This window comes from Delphinapterus leucas, chromosome 15 (assembly GCF_059928025.1).
Source record: "Delphinapterus leucas isolate spDelLeu-1000000601 "Yukka" chromosome 15, BTC_Dleu_Yukka2, whole genome shotgun sequence".
NCBI lineage: Eukaryota > Metazoa > Chordata > Mammalia > Artiodactyla > Monodontidae > Delphinapterus > Delphinapterus leucas.
Genome location: NC_143143.1, coordinates 9,246,383 through 9,263,496, shown reverse-complemented (window position 1 = coordinate 9,263,496; position 17,114 = coordinate 9,246,383). Strand labels below are relative to the sequence as shown.

At 54.4% G+C, this 17,114-nt stretch overlaps 2 protein-coding genes across 5 annotated transcripts in view; one reads left to right on the top strand and one right to left on the bottom strand.

Annotated features, from left to right (window-relative positions):
- Positions 1 to 7,226, top strand: part of BAZ1B (bromodomain adjacent to zinc finger domain 1B) — a 65,618-nt gene extending 58,392 nt beyond the window's left edge. The window contains exons 15-19 of one of the 3 annotated variants that reach the window (XM_022588060.3): positions 495 to 642; positions 2,480 to 2,592; positions 4,901 to 5,046; positions 6,436 to 6,539; positions 6,795 to 7,226. In XM_022588060.3, the coding sequence (XP_022443768.2) occupies positions 495 to 642; positions 2,480 to 2,592; positions 4,901 to 5,046; positions 6,436 to 6,539; positions 6,795 to 7,152 (869 nt within the window). In that variant the 3' untranslated portion in view covers positions 7,153 to 7,226. The other 2 variants (XM_089895765.1, XM_089895766.1) reach the window with 2 other exon arrangements.
- Positions 3,492 to 16,768, bottom strand: FZD9 (frizzled class receptor 9). Of its 2 annotated transcripts, none has more exons than XM_089895767.1 (2): positions 16,664 to 16,768; positions 3,492 to 16,224 (listed from the first exon to the last, which is right to left on the bottom strand). In XM_089895767.1, the coding sequence occupies exon 2, from the start codon at positions 15,531 to 15,533 to the stop codon at positions 13,761 to 13,763; it is 1,773 nt and encodes a 590-aa protein (XP_089751893.1). In that variant the 5' UTR covers positions 15,534 to 16,224; positions 16,664 to 16,768; the 3' UTR covers positions 3,492 to 13,760. The 2 variants fall into 2 exon arrangements, with proteins under 2 accessions (XP_089751893.1, XP_089751894.1); XM_089895768.1 differs by having other exon boundaries at positions 16,619 to 16,709.
- Positions 16,769 to 17,114: the final 346 nt, after the last annotated feature.

Sequence of the window (17,114 nt, the reverse complement as noted above, 5' to 3'; positions counted from 1 at the left end):
ATGTAGAATGAAGGTTGGAGAGGAGAAGTTATCATTTAAATTGGTTTGGTGTATTTTCAAATGTAGGGAAACCGAATGGTTTAGGAGAACAATATCAGATATGAATTGGGAAGCATTTGTGTCGTCGGGGAGGAGGAGGAAGGGCAAAAAATGTAATACTTCATGGGAGATTCGTTTCTTAGTGGGACAGGGGCAGCAAAAATCTCCTGCTACTGCTTGATTTTTTGCTATCTCCTAGTAAATGTTAACTGTCGTCTTCCAGCCCGGAGAAGATTTTGGGATATAAGTTAGAAGACCTGAACCCTAAATTACCTATAGTCTAGTTAATGCTACATTTCTTTTCAGAAGATGACTGCGTTTTTTTTAAATGGGGTAGCAGTGTACTAGAATGTTTGTTCTTCCATTGGGTTAATTGAGGCTGAGCAGCTCTTCCTTACAGCTCACTGACTACTGCCCCACTCCCTACAGTGCTGTACAAGTTTATCTCCTTGCAGGTGAGGATGACAAGCTGATCTTGTGTGACGAGTGTAATAAAGCCTTCCACCTGTTTTGTCTGAGGCCGGCCCTCTATGAAGTACCAGATGGTGAATGGCAGTGCCCAGCCTGCCAGCCTGCCACTGCCAGGCGCAACTCCCGTGGCAGGTGAGAATTTCTTCTTTTAAAAACAAATAAATTAATAAATAGCTGTTATACTTGAGCTTGGGTTATTCAAACTGAATGATGCTGAGGAGCTTTAAGTTCATCTTTTGTGTGCAGAGCCCCATCATTTAAGGTATTACAGAGGGGGCTCAAAGGGCTCTGATTTAATTTTAGCGTAATTGTCGACATTTCTTGTTTTCATTACCAGCTGTGTTTTATGTCTTCTTGGTCATACGTTCTTCTCAAATAACATATCCTTTGTTTGCTTCCACTTCGCCCACTTCTTAATTTGTGATGACTTCTGCAGCCAGTCACTGCTAAAAATCCTGAAACTCACTACCTTCCGTACCTGTACCTACTCTTCCTTCCTTAGCATGATTAGAATTTTGGTGTCAACTTGGTGTCTTCCTCTCCCCCGTCTCCATATTCATTCAACTTGCCAGATGTTACCAATTCAGTGTCTAGATGTCTTAATGAGTCAGCATCCTGATGTCCATTCCCCATGGTCCCTGCTGTCATTTGGCCCTCTCCATCTCTCATCTGGGCTCCTTCAGTGGCTTCTCAACTCTACCTCATATCTTCCTCCCTCTTATCCATCCAGCTTTTATGGTGATACCAGAATGGTTTACATAAGACAAAGATTTGCTTATGTCACTGTTGTATTCAAAAACTTCGATCTTCCCCCTGCCTCTAGAGTAAAGTCCAAACTCCCTAGCCTAGCTTTTGAGACTCTCATTATGTAATACTAGCTGATGTTTTTATAAGCCCTTGTTCTCATGTTTGTGTGCTTGTTACAGGCTGTTCATTGTGCATCCTTGCCTCTTGTGCTTTCCTCCCAGCTGGGAATATTCCCTGTCCCCAGAACTCCCACCTGGCTGAACTGACCATGGCCTACCTAAAATTTCACTGCTTTTTAGAAACATCCTTACATCCTTAGGATTAATTGTTCCTCCTCTGTGTTCCAGTTCAGCTTTCCATGTCCAAAGTTGTTTTTCGATGCGTCTTGCCTTTTTGGTCAGTTTTATCCACAGCTGTCTTCCTATGAGATTGTTTCTGCCCTGAGAGTAGAGGTGGTGCTTTGTTCTTCATCCTCATCCCAGTAAGGCCAAACATAGGGCCTTGTGAAGAGGAGACGCCTAATGTTTGCTAAAGTTAATAACGTTGTTTTCCACGTTGAAATTTGAGGTTGTAGAAGAGCAGCTTGTAGCAGTCTGGCTTGGTGTCTCTTTGAAAGGTCAGAGCTGTTTGATCCTGACCCTGCCTAACAGCATTACTCGGTTATTTCTCACTCCATTCCAGCTACACTTAGAGAGATGAGGCTGCCGCTCTGAAATGGTGAGGCTTTGGACCAGCTGTTCTGAGCTGGGATTACCAGTGCTTTGATGTTATGGTCATCTGCAAGCTGTTTCAGCTCCTGGAAGGGGGCCATCAAGGTGGAGTAACACCTGTCTGGGCTGTTTATCCTTTCAGTCCACCCCAGCACTGGGGACAACTTTTAATACCTGAAATGTTACATTATCTGGCTGTTTTTGTGAGACAGAAGGAACAGAGTTTTGTTTTGTATGTTGAGGGGTGGGGGTTGCATTTTGGTCTTGGTTTTTGCTGCCATTAGTATCGTAGCCAGAGGGTTTGGGGCCTGATAGAGGAGACACTCTGTTAAAGCTTAGGTTTTCATTCTGCTTCCTGTGTCCTGGCCTAGATTCAGGTTCCCTCCCCTTAGCATGAAATCTGTCTAGTCTGTGAAGAGGGAAAAGTTGCCACAATTCATGTGGGACTTTACCTTTCTTAGGACCCCTTTGGCCTAGATCCGTGTTCTCTACAAGTGTCTTTCCCCCCGCAGGAATTATACGGAAGAGTCTGCCTCTGAGGACAGCGAAGATGGTGAGAGCAACGAAGAGGAAGAAGAGGATGAGGAGGAGGGGGAGGAAGATTATGAGGTGGCTGGTTTGCGACGTAAGTATTCAGTTTCTTTCATAGTTAACCTCACAGTCTTCTAAGCTGACTTGGAAAGACTGGGTTGGCGGTAGATAACCCAACAAGGCCATCGTGCCGTCTTCTTTATTTCACAAGTTGTGGTGGAGGGGCGACTGCTGCCATGTTTTAAATGGGTTTTCAAGATGCCAGTTAACTACCTTCCTAGTAGGAGGTTGGGTGGCTTGGTCTCAGAACATCAAACTGGCAGATCCACCTGGTCCAAGATTTCATGGAATTCAAGGCCCCAGGTCTTGTTTATGACAGGTCTGCTGGTTCTGAGCCCCTCAGTGTGAGGATGGGGTAACAAGGGTCTAGGCCCATTGCTGTCTCTTGCAGTTCTTTTGGCCTCTGGTGCAGTGTTGCTTTTAAAGAAGTTGTTTTTCTGTGGTTGCAGTGGTTCTTCTCTTCCCTGTAGTGTGCAGGGCTGTAGATTTGCTAGTTGGAAAGGGAAGACTTTTTTCCATGGTTTAGGCGTAGTTGTTAGGAAGGTTCAGATCTGTTTCTCTCTAGATGTCAGTAGGGGGTAAAGGCCTCATCACGTAAGCTCACCTTGTTGACTCAGTCTCTCATGTTCGTTTTTCTTGAGGCTTTGAGAGTCGTGTCATTTTTGTTAAACCTTAAGTCCTGTAGTTGAGCCTTTTAACAGCCTCCCTTTTTGCAAAATATACCCTTCTTTGTAGGTTAATACAGACAGAAGATTTTGATGAGCTTTTCAAGAGAGGTACAGTTCCCAAGATCATAACTCCCTGGACAGTCGTACTTGCTGTAAAAGGAGAGAGAGGACGTTTGGCACTCCTGGTCCTTACTGTACTGGTGCTGTCAAAACCTGAGGACTTTGGGCTTGCACCCCTGCTACCGTCTTCCCCGATCCTGCAGGGTTTTAATTTGGGACACCTACACTTCTCTCATTCCTCTAGGGCTCCTTTTGTTTGTTCCCAAGGCATGACTTTTCAGGTATCTGGGTAAGGAGACAAGTAGTCCATTAACCCTGCATTACAGAGAGACCACGGAGTACTGCCAGAGTCGTGATTTGGATGCATGGTTGTCTGGGAACAGATTCTAAATATAGCAATGGACTGATTTTGTTTATTTTCCAAGTAATGGTTGCTTTCCACTTTCAAGTTATTCCTCTTTCCAAGGAATTGTTCCCTCTGCAGGTTTCTAGGGCCTTGTCTACCAAAAGGATCCAGGAAGTGTTTGGAACTTCAGAGCTTCTTGTCTACTCTGCCTTGTAGGCCACCAACGATGTGGTTCCCTAGTGCAACTCGAGGCCCCGGGCCGGTGGCTGTTCCCTGCATCCATCATTTCATCCTTGGCATCAGCTCCTTACCCTCTCTTCCTCGCCTAGTCTTACAACTTAGAGAACCTAAAATAGTCAGTGAGGGGTCATCATGGTCTGGAAGTAGAATATAAAACATTGTTTATTGATTCTCTGTATCATTGCCTCCGTATACCCCTATCTCTCTCCGAATTGCCCCTCCCCATTTTCCAGGGGAAAATTTGCTTAGTGGAGCAGCCTTGAGCTAATCCTGATGGAGCGTTGTTTCCTGAAGATGTATTGAGAAATGTTGGTTTGTCTTGACATTGAGCGCCTGTTGTAAACCTGAGAAATAGGCAGCCTCGGGTGCGTTTGTAGTTTTTATTCTCTCTTGTGGGATCCCGAGCAGGTCTCTTGTGGAAGTGGCCGGGCCTACTGTCTATGGTTTTTAGAAATCGCAGAAAGCAGGACTGGGCTAGCCTTAAACTGGATTCAATGAGGCAGACTTCACATAAGTACTTCACATAAGTATCAGCTTTTCTCTGAAAAGATTGTGGTGGTGAGTATAGGATAACTCTGGGAATTATGAAACAGGATCTGTTCCACACTCAGATTCCATCTTACATGTAAATACATGCGTTCTCAGGCTGAGCTTGGGCTGAAGGAATTCCCAGGCAGACCCATCAGCAAGTGGCTTTTTCTCCTGAGTGAGTCAGTTTACAATTGATTCCTTCCAGGCCCTCATTCCTGAGAGTAACTGAACAGGGTGGGGACAGAGAGTGGACGTACTAAAGGAACTGGCCTTCTGAAGAGACTCTTAAAAGGTCTTTGGCAGTTGCTGAAAAGTACCCATTCTTCCATCTGCTACTGCTGCCCTTAAAGTGTCCTGTGAGGTCGGCAGGAGACGGATAGCAAGAGCACCTCCTATCCAAAGGAAGCCATTGCTTTGCTTGTCCAGAGTATCACCCCTTCCATGGGCATACTCCCTTCATCCTCAGGTCTGCTCTGAATGCATATTTTTTATTTCAGTGAGACCTCGAAAGACTGTCCGGGGCAAGCAGGGTGTCATCGCCCCTGCAGCAAGGCCAGGCCGACGACCAGGTAAGAAGCCGCATCCTACCAGGAGGTCTCGGCCGAAGGCGCCACCTGTAGACGAGGCTGAGGTTGATGAGCTGGTAAGAATTATGTATCATCTGCCCTCTAGCATTTCTGTTTCGTATCCCCCACTCCAGCATGAGGAATTCAGCAGGCAGCAGGTGGGAGCCTCCCCTCTGCTCCCTCCTCCCTAACTTTGGAGACTGATGAGGCAGATGGATGGGCCTGTAGGCAAACGAGGCAGCAGGCCCTCCGGGAACAGCTATGTCCGGCATTCCCCTGCTGCAGCCTGCAAACATCTCCTCTAGTTAACAGGCAGCCTGCGACTTGTTAAGGATTTTAAAATAGTATCCATGTGTCTCCCATGGCTCAGAGGGGCTGGGTCTCCGTTGTGGGAATGTCAGCAATGTTGGAGCCTCACTTACTCTTGGGTCTTTTGCCGACAATTGTCATGGGAGGGACATTACCCTCCCCTCTGCTCCTCAACCAATGTAATTTTAGTGGTTTTACTTTAGGTTTTACTTGAAGTTTAAAGGACAGAAAGAGGCTCTTGAAAATTTGCTTCTTTTGACAGATTAAATTGGAGTTGGAGGTGGGCTGGAGGCATAAAGCAAGCCGTTAGGGTGCTCAAAGGGCATTGCAGGCACCTCCTGTGTGCCTGGCCCTAACCCTTTCAACTCTGTGCCCCTACTTCTGTGAGTCACGGCCTGTTCCTGCCACCTGGAAGGGAGGCATGCCCCTTTCTCTTTAGCCACTTAGCTGCTGCAGGCCTGCAGGGGAGAGCCCAGGAAAGGAATTGTACCTCTTGCTTTTCTTCCTTCTGACACCCCACCCCCACAAAATTGGCTGTGGGTGGTCCCCATAACCCACCTGGCTTTCTGCAGTTGCTTGTTTAAACTCATCCGCAGTGTGACCGTAACCCCAGGTCCATCTGCTCTCAGAGGGCTAGCGTCCTGGTGACAGTGGCCCTCTCTAGCTGGCCCCTGGCAGGACTGCTGTAATACAGCAACTGCTGCATGTCCTCCACTGCTTTGCTCACCGTCCACCAGGGAGGAGGCAGGTGGGCTAGTGCCCCCTGCCGAGAGCGCTCCCTGCGTGCAAGTCAGATGATTTTTTTTTTTTTTTTCTTCTTTGCGGTACGCGGGCCTCTCACTGTTGTGGCCTTTCCCGTTGCAGAGCACAGGCTCTGGACGCGCAGGCTCAGCGGCCATGGCTCACGGGCACAGCCGCTCCGCGGCATGTGGGATCTTCCCGGACCGGGGCACGGACCCGCGTCCCCTGCATCGGCAGGTGGATTCTCAACCACTGCGTCACCAGGGAAGCCCAATTCAGATGATTTTGACCGTCTCTGCTCCGAGGAGATGATTGACCTTTTTCTTTTCTGTGTTAAGCAGATATATGTGTTTCCTGCCCTGTCCACTCTTCTTTTCTCAGACCTGTAATAACATGTCGTCTTTCTTTGGCGCCAGGTACTTCAGACCAAGCGGAGCTCCCGGAGGCAAAGCCTGGAATTGCAGAAGTGTGAAGAGATCCTCCACAAGATCGTGAAGTACCGCTTCAGTTGGCCCTTCAGGTGAGCTCCGTGGCCTCAGGCGCAGGGGAGTAGGGCCAACCTTGCAGCTGAACCCCGAGGACACATATCAGTGGCAGGGAAATGAGCTTCCAGACTAGCAGAGCCCGCTCTGAGTGCAAGCGAACACGGTTGCTCTGTCTGCCAGTGGGCTGGTCTCAGCAGGGTGGGCGTTCTGGGGCTGGTGGTTTGATAACAAGGTTTCTGTCCATTGGATTCAGTGCTGCGCTTATCTCCCCATTTGGTTCTTCTCCACAGGGAGCCCGTGACCAGAGATGAGGCTGAGGACTACTATGACGTGATCACCCACCCTATGGACTTCCAGACAATGCAGAACAAATGTTCCTGTGGGAGCTACCGCTCTGTGCAGGAGTTTCTTACTGACATGAAGCAAGTGTTTACCAACGCTGAGCTTTACAACTGCCGAGGCAGCCATGTCCTAAACTGCATGGTGAAGACAGAACAGTGTCTGATGGCTCTGTTGCATAAACATCTTCCTGGCCACCCATATGTCCGTAGGAAACGTAAGAAGTTTCCCGACCGGCTTGCTGAAGATGAAGGGGACAGTGAGCCAGAGCCTGTTGGACAGTCCAGGGGACGAAGACAGAAGAAGTAGAGAGGCAGGGGCCCTGGTAAGGGAGCTGAGGTTGGGGGAATCGAGGGAGAGAGCGAGGGAGGGGGGAGGGAGGCGAAAGAGGACGCTGGAGAAGAACGTGGAAGGGAGGAGGTCACGGGGAGCCCAGGAATGCCTGTCATCCGAGCTTGTGCCGTGTCTCCAAAACTCTCCATGGGCCTTAATCAAGCAGAGCACTTTGGAGAGCCTAATACTGGGTTGGTGGTCTTTGCCCAGAAATACTGTGGGGGATAGATGGCCTTAACCCCCCTTTCCGAGAGTTTCCAGGAAGAGTCCCAGGGTATGGCTTTTCTTGTGAACCCAATTCCTTTTCTTTCTTCTTTCCTAAGGTCCCTCCCACTTTGGCCACCACAACAGTGCCAAGCCCTCTGGTCTCCAGGGGAGGGATTACTGTATTACGTAGAAGGATGAAGGGTAATCAGGCCAACTGGGTTTTTTAATCTATATTTATACACAGTCTTGTTTCTTTAAGCCTGTGCTCTGTCTCTCCCTCCCCCCCTCTCAGGTGATGGTATCAGTGAGTGCCATACAGAATTCTGTGTTCACCAGCATCATGAGACAGTTGTGGTCTGTTGAGTTGATCTTGGCAGAGTAAAGGGATATGTCCTGTAGCCATTCCTGAGCACCCCTCCCCTTCCTTGTGACAGCTCTCTCCCCGCTCCGCCCCACCTTGCCCCCTGGAAAAAAAACCCTAAGGCACTTCACTCAGAGACTGGAGCCCTGCTTGTAACCATGCATATAACCTTTACTTTGATGGGTCTGGCCAGAGGGGTGTTGGAGCCCAGCCCACCCACATACCAGACAAGCTCTTAGGGGAGCAGAAGAAAAGCAGGAAGAATTTAAATGTTTAATTTTTTTTAAATTGACTTTTCTAGTTATTAAAAGTTGCTTGTTTCAGCAGTGATATTGTATAAAGAACATCTTGTAAAAATATTTCTGTCATCTTGCTTTGGCACATGTACAGTACAGTTTATATGATAACGTGTTTGCTTTACTTTGCCCAGTCTCCTCCCTCGGCCCATCGTCTCTCCTTTAGAGAAGTTGGGTTGGGGTTCATCAGGGCCAGCAGTGGGGACCTGGTCATGGACGATCCCTCTGCCTGCCCTGGTGGCTGTTTCAGCCGCCTCTGTGTGCAGTGCCCCTGCTGTGCTGTTCTGGCCTCAGACTCAGGCTCCCCGGGAACCTGAATCTCTCAGTGCTCAGTGCCAGGGTGGGGGGCGGAGGGCAGGAGGAGGGGCTCCGCGGCCCCTTCCCACAGTGAGTCTAGCACTAGTAGTTATGTTTAGGCAGAACTTTGTAGTCTTCTTTCCCTTTTATGGCAGATTTTGATAAAAACACAAAACAGGGTTTAATTTCCTTTTCTGTCAGCTTTGAATTTGGAAAAATGGGAGCACCTAAGCTCTTCTGTACCTATTTAAAGTAAGGGAAAAGAAGTCCACCAAGGGGATTGAAGCTCACAGACCCTGAGAATTAAAGCCTCTTAAAGTGAAACTTCAAGGTGTGATCCTGTCCCCTGGCCTCCTTGCCTCCTTGGGGTTTGCTCCAGGGGCTGCTGGATAGGTTTACCATCCTGGCTCCCCCAGGCTTGGAGTTAGCACTGACGTTACAATTTCACAATCCCAGCCGCGGACACCTGCCCTGCCTCTTACCCTAGAGCCAGTCTGTTCTTGTTAACAGTGAGAATTCCGTGTTCCCACTTCAGTGACACCTGAGTTTTGTTGTTTTTCAAGTTGTCTTTAAGGAGGAAGGGCCCCATTAAAGGGTAAACTTGTAATAAATTGGAATTTCAAATAAACATTATGTACTTGTGTTTATAAAGAAGAAACAGTTCTGGTGCATTTTTCTTTGTGCTCTTGGAGGGTGGTGCAGTCCCGAGCGAGCGCTGTTTTCCCATGGACTCTTGTTGCCTGTTCTTCTGGAGAGGACCTCCTCTGACTTAGTCTTTTTAACCACAGATCAGATCCATCTACTGCATTTCTTTGCTTCCAGGAGAGAGTTCTGGTGCCCTGGGTAATCGAAGCCGTGACCTTCAAGCCTCTCCTGGCCTTGTCTTTGTCTCAACACCCACCCCCCTCCCCCGCATTCCATTTGAAACTTCTAAGAACTAGGAGAAAGTATTTTTTAAGGCTTCGCTATGGGAACTTGTGTAGTCCTTCAGGACTTAATTTTGGGGGAAACTCAACATTTTAAAACACTTTTCAAGGAAAATATAAAACGTACACAAAAAGTGGAAATAGAACAAATTCCCACCTACTCAGCTTCAACAGTTCTACTACATAGCCAATCTTGTTTTATTCGTGCCTTCATTTATATTTTATGCTGGGAGTTTTTATAAAGTCAGAGTGGCTAATTTGAGTAGATCGCTGCTGGCTGGCAACCTGCCTGTGGAGTTCCAGGATTTTATAGGGCCACTGCATGATCCCGTTCACTGAGAAGCGAAACTGCCAGTTCCTGACCAGCTGCGCCAGGGGTGGCATAAGGTAAAATAGGAAGAAATCTGAGGAGAAACCTAAGTCCTGGGTGCGGGTTCTGCCACTGACTCCCTTTGTGGCCTTGGTGAGCGTGGGCTTTGAGCCAGGCCTGCGCCAAGCACTTGGGGATTTTCAGTCCCGCAGGGGAGGAAGTGGTTTGCCCCAAGGTCGGATTGAATTTGACCAGCCCTCAAGCTCTGGAGGAGGGAGCTGTGTAACCTCCGGACATTTTCCACACAGGCACGGTTGGACTTGGGACTCCCAGCCCACCCACACCTGTGAAGTCCTATTCCTGGGGTGGGTTTCTTAGGCTACACCAGGCCAGCGCCTGTGGGGCCTTGTCACCTCATCTAGGCTCTGTATCCTGGTCCTATTCAGCCATCCCAGCCCATTCCTCCCTATCACGAGAAACCTAACTTGGGCTGACTACTGCAAATGGAGACGAGAAAACTTTTTTCCTGAGGAGGGGTCTGGATTACTAATGCTGGCAATCAACAGAGACCAACCCCTCTTCCTGCCTCCTCTTCTTTCTCCTCAAACCCTGTCCCTGGGGAGGGAGCACAGTCAAGGGTGGCAGTCAGCTGGTGACTGATTCCAAAGCAGCTACTCAGGGGCGGTGCCGCTTCCACTAGGGAACCAGGTCTCCCACTTGCCCGAGAGCCAGGGTCCCCTCCGCAGGGTACCGAGCGAGACACTTAGACCAGGAGAGGGGAGAAGGCCGCGGCTCTGTTACCCCCCGCCCAGGACCCCCAGGCCTTTTCACACGGGCTGCCCTGGAGCTTCCTCCTTCAGGGTGGGACTGAGCAGACAGTGAGGGCAGCTACTGACCCCCCGGGGGGCGGGCAGCCTCTCCTCAATCTGACCTCAGTCAAGATCACCCCTGCTGACTCCAGTGAACTTTGAATTGTTTCCCTGGAACTGATACTGACTGAGGTCAGGGCTCAGAAGTTCCTTTTAAGAACAAGCACAGGCTCGGCCCTCAGACAGGCTCAGCTGGCGTGGACACATGCACAGACGTGCTGCTCTAAGGGGCCCTGTGCTGGGCTACTAGGCGCCTGAGGGAAGGGGTGGGGGCCGGGGGCACGCAGGCTGGCAGGTGTTGGCTTCTGAGGTGTTTCCATTGGGTTCTGGAATCTCCTTTTTGGGGGTGGGGGGAGGTCCCACTGTGGGACCGGTTTCTCTGGACAAAACTGCCCTAGGTTTTGTTTGTTTTTTTTCTTTTTTTCTGCAGTACGCGGGCCTCTCACTGCTGTGGCCTCTCCCGTTGGCGGAGCGCAGGCTCAGCGGCCATGGCTCACAGGCCCAGCCGCTTCGCGGCATGTGGGATCCTCCCAGACCGGGGCACAAACCCGTGTACCCTGCATCAGCAGGTGGACTCTCAACCGCTGCACTGCCAGGGAAGCCCCGCCCTAGGTTTTATAGCACCCACCCTGTCCATCTCACCCCATGCCCCGATGGACTCCATGGTGTGAAATCACAAGCTCTGGAGGCCACAGTCTCCCTGGTTGTGTGAACTTGAGCCAATCGATCCCTTCAAGCACTTCCCTTGTCTGCACAACGGGAAGAGGAGGATCAGATGGAGGACTTCTGTAAAAGGTCTTTAATCATGTTTCCTTCTTCCTTTTCCTCTAGGGTCTGGGACTCTTCCATAATGTTGTCCAGCGCTGAGAAGCCTTATCTGGCAAGGCCTGCCCACCCTCCCTCCCTCCCAGGTCCTGGCCTATGTGAACCATCTCAGCCTCAAAGCAGAGCCCCCTTGGGGCCTGTCCTGATTGCACACCCCCCACCCCCGCCATCCCAGTTGTCCTGGAAGCCAGTCTTGTTTCCGCTGAGGGACGCAGCCAGGTGCCCAGTGACTGGCAGGACCTGGGTGAACTGGTGCCGCCCCTGATGCTTACCCTCCCCGCCACCCTTGGGCCCTGCACATCACTTGCCTCTCTCCTCCCGTTTCCAGAATCCTCTCCTTTGCCTCTGGCTGCCCCTGCCCTAGTGCAGGCCCTCAGCAGTTTCAGGTCGGCTGCCCGCAAACCTGGCCTGTTAAGCCCAGCTCGGTGCAGCCACTCCCCCTCCCACTCCCAACTTGGGCCCCTGTCACCTTCATTAAGCTCGTTCTGTTTCTCAGTCAGGGACCCTCCCCCGGCGAGTTGCCACATGTTAGGGTCACTTGGTTTCACTGGTCAGAGAAGGCATGAGGACTTAGCCTGTGTCTATGAGAAGGGGAGGATTTAGATTGGGGGGACGGGGGGGGCATTCCACCTGCCAGCTGCAGGGGTGAGGGCTGCGAAATTCCCTTACGGGTCAGTACTGTTCCTTGGGAGCGACAGCCCTCTCCCCACTCACCTCCTGAGGGAGCTGATGCCACCTGTTTGATCTCCATTTGGTTTCTTTCTTGTTCCTGTGAGACTGGTGGTTGGTGCAGGGTAAAGGGCTCTGGCTGGAGAGGTGCTGGGTTTGGGGGCTCAGCCCTACTGTGATATGAAGCAGTTGACCTTGGGCCTCCCCTTGGCTGGCAGTGGGGCTGGACCCTGGGGCCTCCTGACAGTGACGCTGAACGTGTCATGCACCCAGAGACAGGAACCAAGACCCTCCCCTGGCTGGAGTCACAGTGGCCAAAGCAGAGGCTAAGATAGGACGCTGAGGTCTGACTCCACGCTGACAGGGTCTCCGGGACGGCCACACACGGAGGTGGCGCAGGTCCTGGCAGCCCCAGGGCCTCCCCGGCACACAGATAGGCGCAAGTACCTTTTCCTATCCCGGCATACGAATGTGGGAGCTGCTTCAGGGGAGCCACGTGCACGCCCCAGCACCTGCCCCGTTTCTCACTGCTGCGTTCACAACTCAAACCTTTCCGCAGGGCTCCCCTGGTGGCGCAGTGGTTGAGAGTCCGCCTGCCAGTGCAGGGGACACGGGTTCGTGCCCCGGCCCGGGAAGATCCCACATGCCGCGGAGCGGCTGGGCCCGTGAGCCATGGCCGCTGAGCCTGCGCGTCCGGAGCCTGTGCTCCGCAACGGGAGAGGCCACAGCAGTGAGGGGCCTGCGTACCGCAAAAAAAAAAAACAAACCTTTCCGCAGCCCTTTAGGAGCTAGGGACCCAATCCCCACTATCTTCAAGGGCTGTCTCTATGTCTGTGTCTGCCACCAAGATGCCCATATAACAGTCCAGCCCCATCTCCACCCAGAGGGACGAGAGGGTGGGGTGCCCTGACTAGGGCCGCAAGGAGTGGAGTGGCCACATCACATCAGCAATCTTCAAAGGCAATGAGGACAGTCAGCTGGGCCCTGGCCCTCAGGCCCCAGGGAGGGGACAGCAGGATGGGCCATAAAGACAGTGGGAACAGATCCTGAGCCTCTGAGGAAAACTCTGAGGTAGGCTGATGCCCTCATTTTTTATACAAAATGAGGAAAGCAGAGTCTTACCCACAGGCCCCAAACAGGCTAGACTCCCCCGGGCCAGAGGGGGACAGTGTCATCCCAGGGGATTCCCTGAGTATCCCAGCAGGCATCCCAGTCTCACTTTGGGAAGCAGGAACCCAGGGCTCAGAGAGGCAAGCAGGTTGCCAAAAGGAGCAAAGAGGAGAAGAATCTGGGACTCCTGCAAAACACAGCTGTTTCACAGCACGATGTCCTCCCCATTGATGGAGAGCCAGAAAACGGGGTCAGGGGATGAGCCCAGAACCCACCCCCAGCTCTGCTCACATGGGAGACTCCTGCAGGGCCCTCACCCTCCTGCCTTCTCCCTTTCCAGTCCAGAGAAGACTCAGCGGTGCCACACGGGGGTTTATTCTAGTCACAGCTTCCAGAGAAACTCCAACAATAAATTACATCATTAAATAAACTCTGCTGGACCACACCCCCTTCTACCCCTCCTCCTCTCCACATGCCCCCACCCCCAGGGCCCTGCGGGGGACTCAGCCAGGCCCACCCCCTTGCACTAGGCGACAGGGGAGTGAGCCTCACTGGGTCCTGACAAGTGAGGGTTGAACGAGAGTCTCCCCGCCCTGGTCCTCGGCCCCTCGCACTCACTTGCCTGACCTTGACAGCTGGGCAGCTGCTAGTCAGCTGTCTCCTCCGGAGGGGGGCTAGGAGGGGGCAACAGCCTCCCCATGCAGGCCTGTGTCCCTAGAGGTGTGTGGGGTTCTCCAGAGAAGGATCCGTCTTAGTCATGTGCAAGACCACGGTGGGGGCCTTATAGTGGCAGTGGGTGCCACGGCCATAGCCCCCGGGGGCCCGGCAGGTCTTTGCCCGTGCCCGGCCAGCTGCCATCTTGCGGTGGCACAGGCTCTGCCAGGTCTGGAAAGTCTTGGAGCTCCATACCCAGACGCCGCTGGTGATGCCCACCACCAGCGACATGAAGATTTTCAGCATAAAGACAGCCACGGTGGGCACTGAGCCCCCTTGCAGCGAGCAGTCCCTCCAGCCGCCGGGCGTGGTGGCTGCCGAGCAGGGCTGCTCTGTGGCCCGCAAGCGCCAGAAGTCCATGTTGAGGCGTTCATAGACGTAGCACACAATGACGCAGGTGGCGGGCACAGTGTAGAGGATGGAGAAGACCCCAATCTTGACCATGAGCTTCTCCAGCTTCTCCGTGTTGGTGCCCCCTGTCTTCATGATCTTGCGGATGTGGAAGAGGGCCACAAAGCCGGTCAGGAGGAAGCTCGTGCCCAGCACCAGGTAGCAGGAGAGGGGTACCAGCACGAAGCCCGTGAGTGCCCCCGCATCCATGCTGGCCACGTAACAGAGCCCGGTCAGCTCATCCCCTGCCACCTTGCGCAGAGTCAGGATAACGATGGTCTTGAGAGCCGGCAGCCCCCAGGCTGCCATGTGGAAGTAGCTGCCGTGGGCCTCAATGGCCTCGTGGCCCCACTTCTTGCCGGCCGCCAGGAACCAGGTGAGGGTCAGCACCACCCACCACAGCGAGCTGGCCATGCCGAAGTAGTAGAGCAGCAGGAAGACGAGGGTGCAGCCCGTGTTCTCCAGGCCCTCCTGGATCACGTAGAGCGCACCCGCCTCCTGGTCACAAGCCACGCTCTGGGCCCCAGCCACAGCCCGGATGAGGAAGGCTAGCGAGTAGACGTTGTAGCACATGGAAAGGAAAATGATGGGGCGCTCCGGGTACTGGAAGCGGTGAGGTTCCAGCAAGAAGGTGAGCACGGTGAAGGCAGTGGAGAAGAAGCACAGCGCCGACCACACGGCCATCCAGACGAGCGCGAAGTCCTTGTCGCGCCGCGACCAGAACACCTCGACGCCCGGCCCGCAGCGCGGCGCGCACGAGCGGCTCTTCTCCACGTACTGGAACTTCTCGGGGTTCTCACAGGTGCCGCCGGCGGCGCCTAGGATGGCGTCGCCGGGGGGCCCCGCGGGCCGCGGCGCCACGGGCAGCATGCCTAGGCCCTTGTGGGGCTCGGCGGGGCCGGCCGTGGCGTTCTCGGGCGCCTCCATGCAGAGCGCGTGCGGGTCGTTGCGCGTGGGCAGCCGGGCGCAGTCCAGCGAGTCCGGCCAGCCGAAGTTGAACTGCTCCATGATGGGCGCGCACCGCAGGCGCGCCTGCTCGCACATGGGCCGGCAAGCGGGGATGGGCGTCGAGACCTGGTCGGTGCACATGGGCGCGTAGAGCGAGCACAGGAAGAAGCGCAGGTGGCTGTGGCAGCCGTACTGCACGAGAGGCGCGAACTCGGCCAGCTCGGCGGCCGCCTCGCCCTGCGACGTGTGGCCCAGCAGGTTGGGCATGCGGGTCAGGTTGTAGCCGATGCCGCGGCACATGGGGATCTCCACCGCCTGGCACGGCGCCGGCCCGCGCCCGCGCTCCGGGTCGAAGCGGCCGATCTCCAGCGCCGCGCCGCCCGCCGCCAGCAGCTGCCACAGCAGCAGCGCCCGGCGGAGCGGCGGCACGGCCATCCCGGGCGGCCCCGGCCGAGGGCGGGAGGGCGGCCTCGCCTCACTCTGGCCGCGCCGTCCGGCGCCCCCGTGCCCGCCCGCCACGTCGCGGGGCGCGGGCCATAGCCGAGCTGGCCGAGTGTGTCAGGGCGCGGCCGGGCGCCCTGGGCAGCGCGCGGGGAAGCCGCCGGAGGGAAAGGAGGCGCCGAGCCGCCGAACCACCGCCACTCGAACGGCCGCCGAGCCAAAGCGTGCCCCGCCTCCCGGGGCCGCGGCTACAAGCCTCGGGGCGGGGCGCCGGGCGGACGCGCCCAGAGGCGTGCCCTCAGCGCGCCGGGCACGCCCCCAGCCGGGCTTTAAAGGCGCCGCGTCTCGCAGCGGCGCGGGGAGGCACCAACCCGGGCGCGGTCTGGCGGCGCGGGGTGTACGAGCGACCTCGTCTGCCCGCTCACACTCGGTTTTTCCCCTTCTGAGTGGGTTGCTGCCCAACCTCTCCCCGCGACAAGACGGTCAGCCGGAGGATTTCCCTGCCACCGTACCGCGTCACCTCTTTTTACCCCAGGAGGGACGATTTCTAAGGTGGCTTTTACGCGTGGGACGCCTTGACCGTGTACTCTGGGACAGTTCAAGTGCAGCCTCTGCCTCTTCACTAGTTGTTTGTGGCTTTGGGCTCTTCGCTCTGTTTCCTTTTCTGTAAAACCGGCAGATAATCCTGTAGAAGTGAACAATTCATTTGTTGCTCACGTGCTACTTACCCGTCACACTGCGCACTTGACCTCATTGTCTCTCTCCGCAGTCCAGGAATGGTACATTCTCCCCTTCCCAGGTGGGCCTCGGGGGAGGTGTCACCCTATCCGCGGGAGGTTCTACTGTCTAGGGTGCCCCTTGACGCCTCAGGACCGCTTGAAAACTGCTTCGCACAGAGCTGGAGGACCCCGTCTCCCTCTGCCCCCTCCCCTCCTGTCCTCTGCGCTCCCTTCGTATAGGTTTTCCCCTGGGAATTCCTCTCGGCCCAGAGATCCTGCCGCTCTCTGCCTGAACCACGTCCACCTCCCCCTTCCCGCCCCCGCCAGGCCCCCCAGACAGCAGAGCAGGGGACCGCGTACAGTGACACCCGTGGAATATTTTAGTACACCTCACACCCTCCTCACCTAAGCCAGACAGCTGTCAGGAAGATAACCAGCTTACTCACTCTGCTTCCACGGGCGGCACCGAAACCGTGGGGAGTGGGGAGGACTGTCCTTCCCTTTGTACAGATGGAACGAATCAAGGCAGTCCTAGGGATATGACTCGGCCTCGTGGTGACCGGTGACAATAAGTGAGTGAGGTCTGAGACTGCGACCCCTGAGCTGCCGACACCACCCAACTCGTCCACCCTCAGGTTGGGAAGGTGTTTCTGAGAGGCTGGAGTTGCCTAGGGCCGCCTGGAGTCCCAAAGCCCCTCAGCCCTCCCGCCTCTGCTCAGCCAGGTTCCCACCATGGTTCCCGGGTAGCTTTGTGGGTGAAACCCGAGTGCCATCCAGCAGGCCACCCAAAGGGCCCTGCTCTGGTCTGAAGCTCCCTGAGACACTGCCTCCCTCCTCCATGGCCCACCCCCGTCTG